This window comes from Polyodon spathula, chromosome 19, assembly GCF_017654505.1.
Source record: "Polyodon spathula isolate WHYD16114869_AA chromosome 19, ASM1765450v1, whole genome shotgun sequence".
Classification (NCBI taxonomy): domain Eukaryota; kingdom Metazoa; phylum Chordata; class Actinopteri; order Acipenseriformes; family Polyodontidae; genus Polyodon; species Polyodon spathula.
In genome coordinates, this window is record NC_054552.1 from 26362316 (window position 1) to 26376382 (window position 14067).

Consider the following 14067-nt stretch of genomic DNA (forward strand, 5'->3'; position numbering starts at 1 on the left):
ATAAACAAAAAAGAAAACTCCTGTTGAAACTGATGTTTCTTGAAGGTATCCTTAACTTTAAACAGAAGAAAAATAACTCACAAATAATTATGGTTAGCACAAAAAAAAAAAATTCTTTTCCAGGGAGATGTAACATGCTAAAGGTTTTAAATATACAGCTCCAAACCAACCCGCATTTCAATAAATAAATATATATTTCATATATATATATATATATATATATATATATATATATATATATATATATATACACACACACACAGACACACACACAGGTAGTGGACAAAAAATGGAAACACCTGGGTAAATGAGTATATTGAAAGCAAGGGCTTCCACACAGGTGTGGCTCGTGTTAATTAAGCAAATAACATCCCAGCATGCTTAGGGTCATGTATAAAACTGTTGGACAGGCATGGTTGAAAATAATTATGGCTAGCATGGCTGCAAGAGGAGTCCTCAATCACTTTGAAAGAGGGGTGATTGTTGGGGCGGGTTTGGCAGGAGCTTCAGTGAACAAGACAGCTCAAATTGCTGATGTTTCAAGAGTAACGGTGTCTAAGGTGAGATTGGCATGGAACATCATCAGCAAAGGACAACAGTGGGCGGAAGCGAACACACCAGGATCGTAATATCCGTGCATTAATTCGAAGGGCAAGGCAAAACAGGCAAGCAACTGCAGATCAATTGACTGCAAATTTCAACCTGGGGCGCGAGCAGGCAGTTTCATCAAAAACGGTCCACCTTGAACTCCACAGAGCGGGATACCATAGTCGGGTTGCTGCGCACAAATCGTTCATCACACCTGGCAATGCACGTTTGCGAGTCCAGTGGAGCAAAGACCACAGGCAATGGACTATCGAGCAGTGGAGAAATGTGATGTGGTCAGATGTATCATCCTTCACCATGTTCTCGACAAATGGACGAGTGCACGTGTGGCGCCAACCTAAAGAACTCTACAGCCCCGAGTGCTTAGTTTCAACAGTGAAGGGTTCAGGTGGTTCCGTAACGTCGTTGGGCGCATTTTCCTGGTATGGTTTGGGTGTACTCTTTCCCTTAGAAGGCAAGGTCAATGCTAATCGCTACTTAATGGTACTGAGTGATTATCTTTACCCCATGTTGCAGCATTCCTTTCCTGCTGGGGGGGGGGGGGTCTTCCAGGATGACAATGCCCCCACCTACAGAGCACTTGTGGTCGCCCACTGGTTTGATGAGCATGATACTGATGTTATCCATGTATCATGGTCTTCTCAGTCACCGGATCTGAACTCAATCGAGCATTTATGGGATATTCTGGAACACCACCTGAGATAGCGTTTTCCACCTCCATCAACCAGGCATTTGATTGACTTTCTTATGGAAGAATGGTGCCGCATCCCTCCTGCAGAATTCCAGAGGCTGGCAGACTCTATGTCACGGCGCATACAGGCTTTACTGGCCCCACGTGGTGGACCAACGCCCTATTAAGTGACTTTACATTGGCGTTTCCATTTATTTTTATTTCTATATATATATATATATATATATATATATATATATATATATATATATATATAAAACATTGCCAATATACAAACCTAAATGGGATTGGGGGATACAACATCATGGAATTTGTAGTCAGGTTACTGTCTTGGTATTTTTAGTTTTGAATTTAGTGTTTGTGAAAGGAAAGGGTTAAAAATATTTATTGTGGTTAAACTACTTCCCCTTTAAGGTGATACTGTTTGTAAGTAGAATTCCACTGTTTTTTTTTAAAGGCTGCTGTTCCTGCTGGCCTGCATTTGTAAAGCCTTTGTTCCTTAATTCTCAAACCATATAAGGTTTAATTACAAGCCTCAAAGTTTTGGGGATACCTCAGATGAGTACAAGCAATGATGCCAATGTTGTGATTGAGTTCAGACTGACACAAGCCTCAATAGCTTCCAGTTTGTGACAAAGTGCTGTAGACCTCCAAATGCATTTGGGAATCGAAAATTTCCATAAGTGAAAGCCATTGGGATTTTGAGAGATGTCATTATACATGGGTCAATCCAGTGTACCCTGGATCACATCAATGACTCCCCAAAAGTAAAATGTGACTGTTCAAGCTTAGTTTGCTATATTTGTAAAGTAAGGGTTTAGCTATTTTGACAAAACGTAAACCAGTAACCTAGTTTAATCTGGGCTTCAAAGTAGTGCAAACATTTTTTTTATTTATTTTTAATATATTTAAGAAAACACTAAACCTAGAATGAACCAGTTTAATTTGTGGGAGGAAGCAGGAAGTAATTTGTACAACTGAGAAATCGTCCATGTGTTATTCAACTGCCTATAAAAGAATGTACTTCCTAATGGTTGTCATGAATACAACTGCATGATCCAGCACACTGGTCTTGTCCTTTTAGTGACAATAATCACTTGCTTTACAGATTATTGTACTTCGTGATAAAAGTGTATCATGGATTTAACATCCAAACGTCCTTCTTTACATACAACCTTGAACCTCTTCTCCTATACAGCGGTTCACTTGACATCAAGTGTAACCTTCTCAGTTCAGTCCTGTGTTGGACTCATACAGCTTTTTTATTACTTTGGTGGCGAGTGATGGCCTCCAGCTTCTGCCTGTAGGCCTCGGCCTCCTGTTCTTTCTTTTGCAGCTGCTGGCGATATTTCTGAGCTTCACGATTAGCCTCTTCCAACTGCTTCTGCAAAGTCTCTTTCTCCTGTAAGTGATGATGAAAGTAAAAACCTTGCATGAAATGTCCCATTTTACCCCTAAAAACAGGTCTATTCATGAGGTCTCAAAAGATATAAAAATACAGTTCATTAAATCTTCAGGGACAAAAAAAATACTTTAAATAACTGAGGCTTTGAAAACGAGGTCTACTCGATTCATCTTAACACCGCTGGATCTAAATAGGGCTTTCCCTGGGGCTTACAGATATACATGCATGCATTGTTAGAGGTATGACTTGTATTGCCTTGGTGCACAAATTGTAATTCTCAGTGGCAGTATTTTGATCAGCTGCTATTTAGGGCAATTAAATAGACACCTCATTTTTCGCTACAATTTCTCAAATAAAAATCAAACATTGGAATTAAAGCAGTTATAGATCCTTCTTACATTAATAGATTAATAAAAAGATGTTGATTAATTATGTGTATAGTGATCTGTATAGTTCCCTTTGAAACTAACATAGAAAGAAAAAGCAATTACCATTATAAGGCTTTAGTATCTTTTTTGTAACATTTAATTTTTAAATTGCCTAAATAAAGAGACGTTTTTCTGTTTCTGGTCTATTTCTAAGTTTACTCTTTAGTTGAAATACCGTAGTTGAAATTTCAAATAAAATAGGCCATTATTATCACCAAGTACTTGTCAGAAAAACATCTATTTCTGTCAGCTAACATTCAAACAGAGCAGGAATCCCTTTCTATGCATGGACGGGCCTTGGTTTATGGCTGCGTATTAAAAATAAATAAATAACCAATGTGTCCCTAAACAAAACAAAATCAGTACCACGGATTCCAAGAAACAATTCTCTCTCTCATGAAATCACAGAACGATGCATAAATAAAGTGTTAATAATGTAATAGACAGCTAGCTGATCCCTTTGTTTTGTTGGACAATGCTTATAATCATATTTACTTTGATATTTATTTCACTTTTTAAATTTATAATAGGTATCTGGACCCATTTACAAATCCTATAATTATTATTATTATTTTTTTTTTATTTATTTATTTGCCGTGTCAATTGCAAACAAGTTACAGCTTTTACATCAGGTTAGAAGATGACATTTAAATTTGTTTTCCAATAATTTACATTTATCTGCATCAAAAAAATATATTTATCAAACCAGATGCCAAATGAAAATAAATAAATAAATAAATCATATTCAGGATGTGTATTTTATTGGAAACATTACATAAATGTTAAGAAAAGTGTTTTATATTGCTATTAATTGCTTAAGGTTATTTCTAATTTAAAAAAAAAGTAAGAATGTAAAAAAAAAAATATATATATATATATATATATATATATATATATATATATATATATATATATATATATATATATATATATATATTATATACACACACACACACACACACACATACACCTTTTTACTTTTTTTAAATAGTATACAAGTTCTCTATAGTAACAGTCTGCTTCATATTTGCCGGGCACTCTTTTCTGTCATGCATCCTGTAGTATATCTTGTCATTTTTTTAATCTCCATTCTTCTAGTTATGTCTTTCCTCCTCTAATTCAAGCACTGTCTCCACTAGATTACTTTGAGTTTGCACATTGAACCTAAAATGACGACTGAATAAAGTTACAACCCATAGAACCTCTAGTCTCTACGGCTCAACTTACTATTCTTTATGTAATGTTTTGCTTTTTTAAATTACACTTGAATAACTATCAGTTTGTGCATGTAGGGTTTCAAGCTGGAGTTCCAGACTGCTGTTGGCACTTTGAAGTATGCACACACAGGTAAGCAAAAACAGCAAAATCTGGGGTAAGCAAGTTCGCACAGATTAGTAAATGCATGCATCCACCCTAATTTGATTCCTTTTAGTGTGACGAGGAGTGGGTCAACTCCCTTGTGTACTGTAGGTGCAACTGAAACAAATCACATCTAAATATATCTCTGTGACTGCCCAACATACCAAAACACACGTTTCCAAGTAAGGGTGTCCAGTAGCTACTACCCTGACGTATTTGTTCTTGAATTTAGAAAACACAGAGCCTGGATCACTCATTTATTGCAATACAATGTTCCTGAATTACTGAAACAACCAACCTTCCCTGGAGTGCCTGTCCCACAGAATCATGGGTCCAGAATAATTCCTGAATTTAAACTCAGCTGTTGTAATGTAATGTACATTGGCCACAACACATATCTTGTATTTATGTGTAAATAAATAAACTGTCCATAAGTCAAATGCTTGCTGTAGAAAGGAGCAAGAGGGATGTTAATGAAAGTGAGCAAGTTACAGGACACAAGATGCAAATGGTATGGTTAGAGAGTACTTATTATATAGAACAGCAGTCTGAAAACATGTCAGCCTTAAAGCATTACATTAAACTCTAGTGTACATATTACTCATTACTTCCATTCTTGTCTGCTGCCTGGAACAGAAATATAGTTGTTTATTTTACTTCCTGTAATCACAATTGTTTGAGATTGTGGGTAATTTGCAACAGAACACGATCTTTCAGAATTTAAAAAAAAACAGGACTGCCTTCATTTAAAGTCAGATCGCCAGCTCCCCCTTAAAACCGAAAACCAACTGCAGGGGTATGCTGTTCATCCAGTTAGTGCAGAAGTTATTCTTTGTGTGATTTATTATGACAAACACAAAGAGGAAAGCAACTGTTCTTACCTCTATTTCTGTGGTTTCGGAATGGTTTTCAATGATTTCTATGCGCGGCCTTTTAACTGATGGCTCCTCACTGATTACAGTCTCTTCTGCAATGTCTGTGGCAGGGACTGTTAAAACTGAGAAACATGCTATACGTTAGTTCGTACCAGGCTAGTTTTCTTCTTATAATGGAGGCATAGATACATACTTCTCGGGATTAAGTACGCAAATGTTTTGTACTATAAATCAACCTGTTTTTGCTAACCAAATAATTTCTTATATTATGCCAATTATCCCTGAAATGAGTACAGGGATTTACAACATTTTGAATGAGCAGCTGTCAAGAAGCAATAAACAATTACCATTGTAGAACAGGTTACAATAGTACAGTCCATCCATAATACTTTAAACACTCAATCACAAGATATCCATTAGTACAAAAGTAGTTAGAAAATCAGAAGTCAAGTCTACTCTTGTGTCAACTCTTCTTTTTAGTACTACTGCATAACTTCATAGCAGAGCAACTCTCATGTTTAACCCTTAGCAGTCCATTTATTCAGTGCTTGTCAGGCACGTCAGGTCCAATTTATTTTCACACACACTGCTTAAAATAATTTCTTTCAGAGTAAAACAGGTTTAAAAGGCCCTGCACAACAAAAGGACATCAGCACTGCATCTCCACCCAAACGCCACCCCTTTTTCATAGTCCTCTTTATAGACGTGCATACTGATAAATCCTCTCCTGATCACTCAATAAATAATGCGATCCTATAACTATAACATCTCAAAAACTCTGCAAATGTCTGTGATATTCTTTGAGCGCTGGATTCATTCAGCTCTGGTCTCACTCGGCCATTGAAAGGTTTCTCTGCTTTTTCCGGAGAAAAAACGACTAGAGACCTATGCTTTTTGATGATGTTGAACAGGGTCCAACATTGGACTGGAAAGGGAAAATTGTAATGTCGGACCTGGTCCGACGTAGGACCACGAAGGGTTAAAATCATATGCGTTATCAAAAACTTGAAAGCAACAACAGACACCACTTTCACCTTACATGTATCATAACAATAGATTTACCTTGTTGTCCGTCTGGCATTGTCACAATAATGGGCTGGCCCATTCCACCTGTCTGTAAATTGCCTAGCTGAATGCCATCTGTGACGATAGTGATAACTTGCTGTCCTCCAGAGCTGACAACTTGTTGAATGGCACCCTCCACTGAGTCTGCAGTTACGACTTCTTCTGTTGCAACTACTGAATGATGAAAAACAAATAAATCATTCAAGTTACATTGACAAATGCTCTGTGTGAATGGTCATTTAATTTTGTATTGCACTGTTAACTTCAAAGCAGTCATGGCTGTCAATAATAACATGTGCAGTAAATGTATGTTGTACAAAGTAGTATTGCAGAAAATCCAACTGTGACTCAACTTGAAGGACTGTGCTGTACGGTAAAAAGGGCATAGTCATCACAAATCTTATTACATTTTATTTGAGCATCACCACGTGCTTTTCTTCATTTCAGTTTAAACCCCAACTGCAAGTGACTTTCTTGGTTTATAAGAAGTTTTTGAAGACAACCACTTCATTTGTCAGGCCATGTTTCAATATAAGATTTTAAATATCAGCAAGTATGGCTTTATATTTCTGCGAGTCTGTTTTAAAATTACTTGGAAAAAAACTGTTCACATACACAAGAATGTATTAAAAGAAAAGATAATGCAGAGGCTCAAAGGCTACAGAGTTGATAACAGCAACATAAAAAACATCCATTTGCTGTAATTGCCTTGGAATATTACATAGAAACCATACTGGAAGTGGTTTCACAAACCCTGCTGACATGAAGATCAGATATGAGCTGGCTTTCATCTTATAAAACACAATTATATTTAAATGGCCACTCCACTCAGTTGTAAGTTTCTTCAAAGCAATAATAAAAAGGTCAGTAGTTATTCAATACAGTATAAGCAATTTAAAACAAAAAAGCAAAAAAAAAAAAAAAAAAAAAAATCAAGAATGGAGCTGTTGCTGCTTATCTCCCTACTAGAGCCGTAAAACAAAGTTACATCGCCTGCGTTCCAGCAACACTGATCACATTCACTTTAATGTATTATTTCAAAGTCCTGGTGTAGCTTATTACTAAACACAGCAGGTAGCCTTATTTTGATTCCAGTGCAATAGTCCTATACAAGCCACACTGAATCATTAGACATGTCCTTCAACGAAAGAGTAACGGACTGCGCATGCTGTTGAACTAGTAACTAAACTACCTTGCTAACACAGATCGATATCTTGCTTGCTAACATATATCAGTATCTTTCCTCTCAGTCCGTCGTTCATATAAACATCAGGACCAGTCTTTATCGAATGTTAAACAACTAGAATGGATCGTACCTGGAGTTTCTGATGAATTGGATAAAGGTGCAGATGCTTCTGCTAAAGCTGCTAATGTAGCTAACACTGAAGTTGATGAGTTGCCAAACTGAACTGTGGACACACCTGCTTCATCTAAGAAGAGATTTGATACAAATTAGCCATTCTATAAATAAACCTTTTTTTTTCTTTAAAAATCCTTTGTAACTTTCTCTCCAAAAAACAGAAGCGACTATAATGTAACATTGCATTATGCCGTTTATTAGCCGACACTATCTATAGCTGAAGAAAAAAACGATTACAGCGTGTAGATCACCATGACCTACATCCACAGTATGTAAACATACAAATAAAGTGTGACACATACCGTTGTTCACACAGACAGACGAACGGACTTGCACCACTCTCAATAACTTGTGCTAAAGCATGTCTTTACCAAGTTTCATCACAACTGGATAAGCACTACTCTAGATAGATTTGAAAATGCCAGGCTAACATACAGACCCTTTTATATACTTCCCGATCCTTATACTATTAATAAAGTTGTGCTAAAGAATGTCCTCAACACGTTTAATGGCACTACGGTTACGCATTTCTGACGGGGGTTAATAACTACCACATATGGCTACAGTATATTGAAAATTGCTCACTTACCACATTTCAAAAATATAGTTGTATTAGCACTATTTCCAATCTACTGAGCCTAATACACATAAAAGGAACTTAGGCATCTTTTTAATTAGGTTTGACTGCGGCACCTCCTTCAAGAAATACTGTATAATACCTTTTGAGGAGTTAGCTGCTGAAACCAAGCCTGCCAGGTTCACTACCCCACCTGGACCAATTATAAACTGGGGTGTTGCTGTGTGTATTGTTACTGTATCTGGACTTTCTGGGTTTGTATTTATTTGGTTTTGCATCGACACCTGCAAAGTGGGAAAAACAAACATCAATTAAATAAATCAGCTTTGTACTACTAAACACAAAATCAAAACAACAGACAGCACCACTGCCAATATAACCATGGGGAGTCAACAAGAATTATGCTAATTAAAAAAAGAACAATATATTTAATAATACAACTAATGTAATTACATGCAGTATTCTTTGTTGATAATTTTACCTGAAGTATTTCTGCAAGTTCTTCGTTTGCATTGTCAATTGCTATGTCCAGCGCATTTTTGCAAAATTTGCTCTGGACATGAACATCAGCCCCGTACTTTATTAAAAGGTTCACTACTTCCTGGTAACCATGTTCTGTCGCCCAATGAAGGGCAGTCATCTTCAGCATGTCTTTTGCATTGACGTCAGCTCCGTGCTAGAAATAAATGCATGACACAGGGCACATCAATATAAGCATTGTTTTCTTTGAATTCTGCAAGCTTACAAATGGAACAGAGCCATGGATGATGAAAGCATATTATTGGGCATTCTTTATTGGTAGGAATCTACTATTTCAGTGTGATTCAATACAGTGATCTAAAAGGACAAGTGCTGCACACAATTACAACATCAAAGCTCTTTTGCAGCATGCCAAACCCAAGTTTACGTAAGCGCTTTTAAATACTGCTTTTATTTAATGCTATTTCTAATTGTGGAATTTTAGTTCACACACTGTACTGTATTTCAAAATTACCAACAAACAATTCAAATAATATTTTAAATGTTGAAAGAACAGGGTGATTCCACAATGCACAAAGCTTCAACCCATGGTATTATGCAGCTATTACTGTATATGCAATATACAGGGAAAACATACAGTACAAAAGCTCTGGGAATAATATAATACAGACATTTTTGTTTATGTTTATAAGAAGAAAAAAAGAATATATACTATTGAACATTGTGCAGTAGGCCTACATGGTGGCACATAATAAAAGTGCATGCATTTGCATGTTAAAAAAATCATTGTTTACGACCATTTCCACCAGGTCAGTTTAGAGCCATTCTGAATCATGTCAGCAATTTGGTTTAACAAAACTGATCTGTACACTAACAGAAATATGACCCCTACTATAACCATTGCAATTTCTAGATTGTCAAATGCTTTAGTTCAGTAAAAAAAAAAAAAAAAAAAACTGTGCATACAGAGTGGCATCTGGCATTTTACCTTTAACAGCACCTCCACTATCCGAGCATGGCCTTCTGCAGCCGCCATGTGTAAGGGGGTTCTGTCCACTTTAGTCCTGGCATCCCGGCTCACGCCTGCTCTTAACAGTACTTCTGTGGTTGAGTAATGACCATACTGTGCTGACAGATGTAAGGGAGACGTTCCAAGCTGCCAAGTAAAACAAAGGAAAATGAATAGATTTCTAAGCCACATACTATTTTAATATGGGGTGCTGTTTTTCAACACAGTTTTATAGTTACATTTTACAAACATTATTTGCTGTCCAGCTAAATAATGCACTATTTTTTTAATCGATGTACTTTCTTTTTAAAATGAAATTAAGCTAATTTTAAATTACCCACTAACAGCTACTGTACAGTTTATAAGACATAAGATGCACTTACCCAGTCTGTTGTGAACGGGGCTCCATTAGCCATTAGGATACGGACCTCATCATCCTGTCCGGCTCGTGCTGCCTCTAGAAGCTTCTTGCCTAAATCCACCAAGGACATCTACAAAAGCAGCAGTTACATTATATAGCGCCTTTCAGGACAAACCATCCTGAGGCTTAACAGCATTTAAAGCAGCAGTATTTCAAGTTTTATTGGTGTTGGTTTTCTACATTATTCCATATTAATAACTTTCACTTTAGGGTCATTCGTTACTATAAGGCTAGGAAACGGTGACCAAATGTCTATCCAAAATAATGTACAAACAGATGTTTACTAAGAAAACTACTTTTAATTTATGATTATGTATATTGGATTAATTGAAAAATCTCTTTTACAATTGATGAGACCAGTTTAAACGCATTTCTCAAAATCTTTCTGATGTATTTCATCATCCCTCTCTTTATTTAAAGACAACCTTCTTTTGCTAGATTGATATGTTTAGACAAGGTTTATGCACTGCATTACACATACTTAAAGTAGAAAATGACCCTGGACTCAGCTGTTGTCAATAAAAATACTTTCTAGACTAGCATGCTCCTGCTACTGTTATTTGTCTGTTCTTAAATTAATCAAGCATGCTTTCTCTTTTCCTTTTGTGCATGCATTTCATAAATACAAAATGCATGTATGTAAAAGTCTTCCATACATCTATGCAATAAATCAATTTTAAAATACAACCAAATAGGACAAACATTTGATTTTTAAGAGATGAAACCTAGCTTGATCAAAATTCATACAGATTCTACAGCTTTCGATAAAGCAGCACCCACATGTGGACTAATCTTGTAAATTAAATCTTTATCTGGATTTAATGATTCCTTTGGCTTTGTTTCAATTATCTACGAATTGCCACATCTAAGAACCACAAACATTTAGGAACACTAAAAACAGCTTTTTCTCAGAGATTTTTTTTTTTTCCTCTCCACAGCACAATTTCAAAATGGCCAGTTGTTTTTATAACCGAGTCTGACACAACCCTATATAAATGTACCAGTCTGTTTTATGTTAAAACAATCCAACATAAGGCCACTCTGTGTTAGAATGAAATATTTGTTTCATGTCAGGGTCAATAAAATAATATACTTATAATGAAGATTGCAATGTAAACATTTAAGAAGTAAATGTATACTGAGCATCAAAAGAAACGTATCACATACATCTGAGCATCAAAAAACTTCTCACTTCTATTTGAACAAAATTCACGAGATGCGATTGAAAAATGACAAACTCTGTTTTAGAGCAGGTGCAGTGACTTTTTATTGTGCCGATTAACAACTGACATCACGAAGATGCTGCAAAATGATCTGTCGATCTTGGGTAGGTGTTGTAACTCTTGGTCTCCCAGTTCGTGGCCTGTCATTGACAGTGTGTGTCTGGTTATACTGTTTAACCAGGTTTAAAATTGCTGGCTGTGAGCACACAAGACAACGAGCCACAGTACGCTGCCCTAATCCAGCCTCCAACAGGCTGATTGCACGAAGGCACTGCTCTCTTGACAAATGTGGCACATTGTTTTTTTTTTCTGTGCTTTTCTTTATTGCTTTTATTCAAGCTTGCAACTCAACAGCTGAAATCACTCCATATCCAGTGTCCAAGCAACTGTCTCACTAATTACATGATTAAGTGCATATGCTTCAGTCATAGTCAATCAAGCGAGTCATGGTCAAGGATGAATGATGGCGTGATTAAAAATAAGCCATTTTATCAATGTCCGTCATTTATATACCTTATTTTTTTTAGAAAATAAATGTGTTAAATAGTGACAAGTTTCTTTTGATGCTCAGTATATTTCACCAGTAGGTGTCCATAAGGAACAGAACAAGAATCTCATACAGATGGTTAGGACTACTGAAAATACATGAACTGCCAATAATTTAATCCAAAATACTTTTATGTCTGTGCATTGTTAGTTATTATTCATCATAAGACACTTAAGAGTCAGTCCTCTTTTTATTGTTGTTTTGCCTCCTGGTCTATAATAAACTCTGTAGAGCTCTCATATGCCATTTATAACATATTACTGTTCTGCAAGTAGTAGCAGGAGAAGTAATGCCTGTTTGTACTAAAAAAAAAAAGAAAAAACTAACTAACTACAATAAGGTTTTAAGCTGGTGGAAGCATATGCCCTAACATTTCAGTTGAAGCGACTGCTTTTTGTGCCTAAAAAATGTGAATCAAAAGCTAAACCTTGGAAGAATTTGGCAGCTAATTAAACAGAACTTTAGTGGTAGAATTATTATTTTTATTGTGGGCCACTACAACTGTAATAATCACCTTAGATAAATACTAAAATGTATCAAACCTACAGTGCTTGATTTTAAAGAGTTGTCAGGCAAAATATAATTCCCTGTATTGGCTGTGAACTTGTAGTATAATTGCATTACTCCTATTGCTTTGTGGAGGGATATTACTGGAAACAATAAAGTGTCTGGACATAATTAATGAAAAACTGAAACTCATGTACGTACTTAATTTGTATATATTACAACTAAAAACTGCCGCAGTAAGACAGGCTGTATATATGACTATGCTTGGCAGTACGGAGGGAAAACCTTTATATTTAAGAAGGCTGTTCAGAGAGAGGAGTGCATCACTCTTGAAGAAAATGTTGGGTATTTGGGGGTTCAAATCAAAGGCCTATATAATTATCAATCATAAATTCCACTTCGCCTCACTCAGTTTGTGGATACAAAGAAACTGCAATTCGTGGTGTGTAAACAAAGCTAAAGACCACGGCCTTCACCACGTAGACACTTATTTTCGACCATTTCACAAAGAAAACTGCTTGTTGTACTTGAGCTTCGTGTGTTTATTTGTGGCAATTGACTGAATTTTCAATCTCAGATTCAAACTTCTATGCGGTAGAGATAGAACCGACAAAGAAATTAGGGCGTGCAGGGTTGGTTCTGTGAAACAGCACCCCCATATTCATAAATGACGCGCTTCTATTTTACAATTATTATGCTTGTTTTGATTTTTCTTTTCCACGAACATAGTGATAATAGCACTTTTAGGGTCTGTCTCTAGTTCTTTCCCAGTGCATGCCAGTGGGAGCCCCGATAATAAATTTGAATCAGGCCATTGCTCCTCTGGTCACCTCACAGCGCAGGCCTCCATTTTCTTTGATAACACTACAACCCCTCCTATCCCCCAGAAAACAACGATGCCCCAAACGAAAACAATACCACAGGTCATATGCTGCCACAAAACATAAAAAGTTATACTCTTGGAACCCCGGAAACACGGCGAGTTAATGCAATAAACAGGAAACCGGTCGGATGATCGGGGTTCCGGGGGAAGTTGAATTATTTTTCACCAGCAAAGAGATCAACTTCCACATCCGGTAGGGCCACACAAAATACCCCGACACTGACCTGGAAAAGATTCGTTATTACCTGACACATTGATAACGCGTTCACCCAAGTCTTACCTTGCAGTCGGGATCGATCGAAACGCAATACTTTGAGTCGCAGGCAGCTGTGGGGGGAACAGGGGGGTTTTCTTATAATGCCGTCTCTTCGGCGCCCAATTTTTTACTCAAAAGAAAAGTCCCCGTATTTTGCGCGGATGTGCACAGAGCGAGCAGTGCGACCAGGCGCCTGCGTTCAGTTGGATAATATTTGCATTTGTAAGATTGTCTACCAGGTGTCGCCTTTTTTAAGAACACTGTGAAATACGTTATAAATTCCTAATAGCAGAAACAGCCTAAAATGTGTATTTTATTTTTGTTATATATATATTAAATTTAAATCAACATATGTGCTTGCGGAGTAATACACCT

General features: G+C 36.6%; 1 protein-coding gene across 4 annotated transcripts; it reads right to left on the reverse strand.

The window, feature by feature from the left end:
• Positions 1 to 1534: 1534 nt before the first annotated feature.
• LOC121294458 (GA-binding protein subunit beta-1-like) lies at positions 1535 to 13953 on the reverse strand. 4 transcript variants are annotated; one of them, XM_041218154.1, is made up of 9 exons: positions 13717 to 13953; positions 10239 to 10346; positions 9835 to 10002; positions 8848 to 9042; positions 8509 to 8650; positions 7746 to 7859; positions 6427 to 6603; positions 5371 to 5498; positions 1535 to 2699 (listed from the first exon to the last, which is right to left on the reverse strand). In XM_041218154.1, the coding sequence occupies exons 2-9, from the start codon at positions 10344 to 10346 to the stop codon at positions 2547 to 2549; spliced, it is 1185 nt and encodes a 394-aa protein (XP_041074088.1). In that variant the 5' UTR covers positions 13717 to 13953; the 3' UTR covers positions 1535 to 2546. The 4 variants fall into 4 exon arrangements, with proteins under 4 accessions (XP_041074088.1, XP_041074090.1, XP_041074089.1 ...); XM_041218155.1 differs by having other exon boundaries at positions 1537 to 2699; positions 5371 to 5486; positions 13717 to 13933; XM_041218156.1 differs by lacking the exon at positions 7746 to 7859 and having other exon boundaries at positions 1536 to 2699; positions 13717 to 13933.
• Between the last annotated feature and the right edge of the window lie 114 nt (positions 13954 to 14067).

Coding starts and splice junctions, on each gene's coding strand:
- LOC121294458 (XM_041218154.1), bottom strand. CDS start 10,346: ATGTCCTTGGTGGATTTAGGCAAGAAGCTTCTAGAGGCAGCACGAGCC. Junction 9,043..9,834: donor TAGTGGAGGTGCTGTTAAAG/GTAAAATGCCAG, acceptor ATTTATTTCTAG/CACGGAGCTGACGTCAATGC. Junction 7,860..8,508: donor AGCAGCTAACTCCTCAAAAG/GTATTATACAGT, acceptor ATCTCTTCTTAG/ATGAAGCAGGTGTGTCCACA.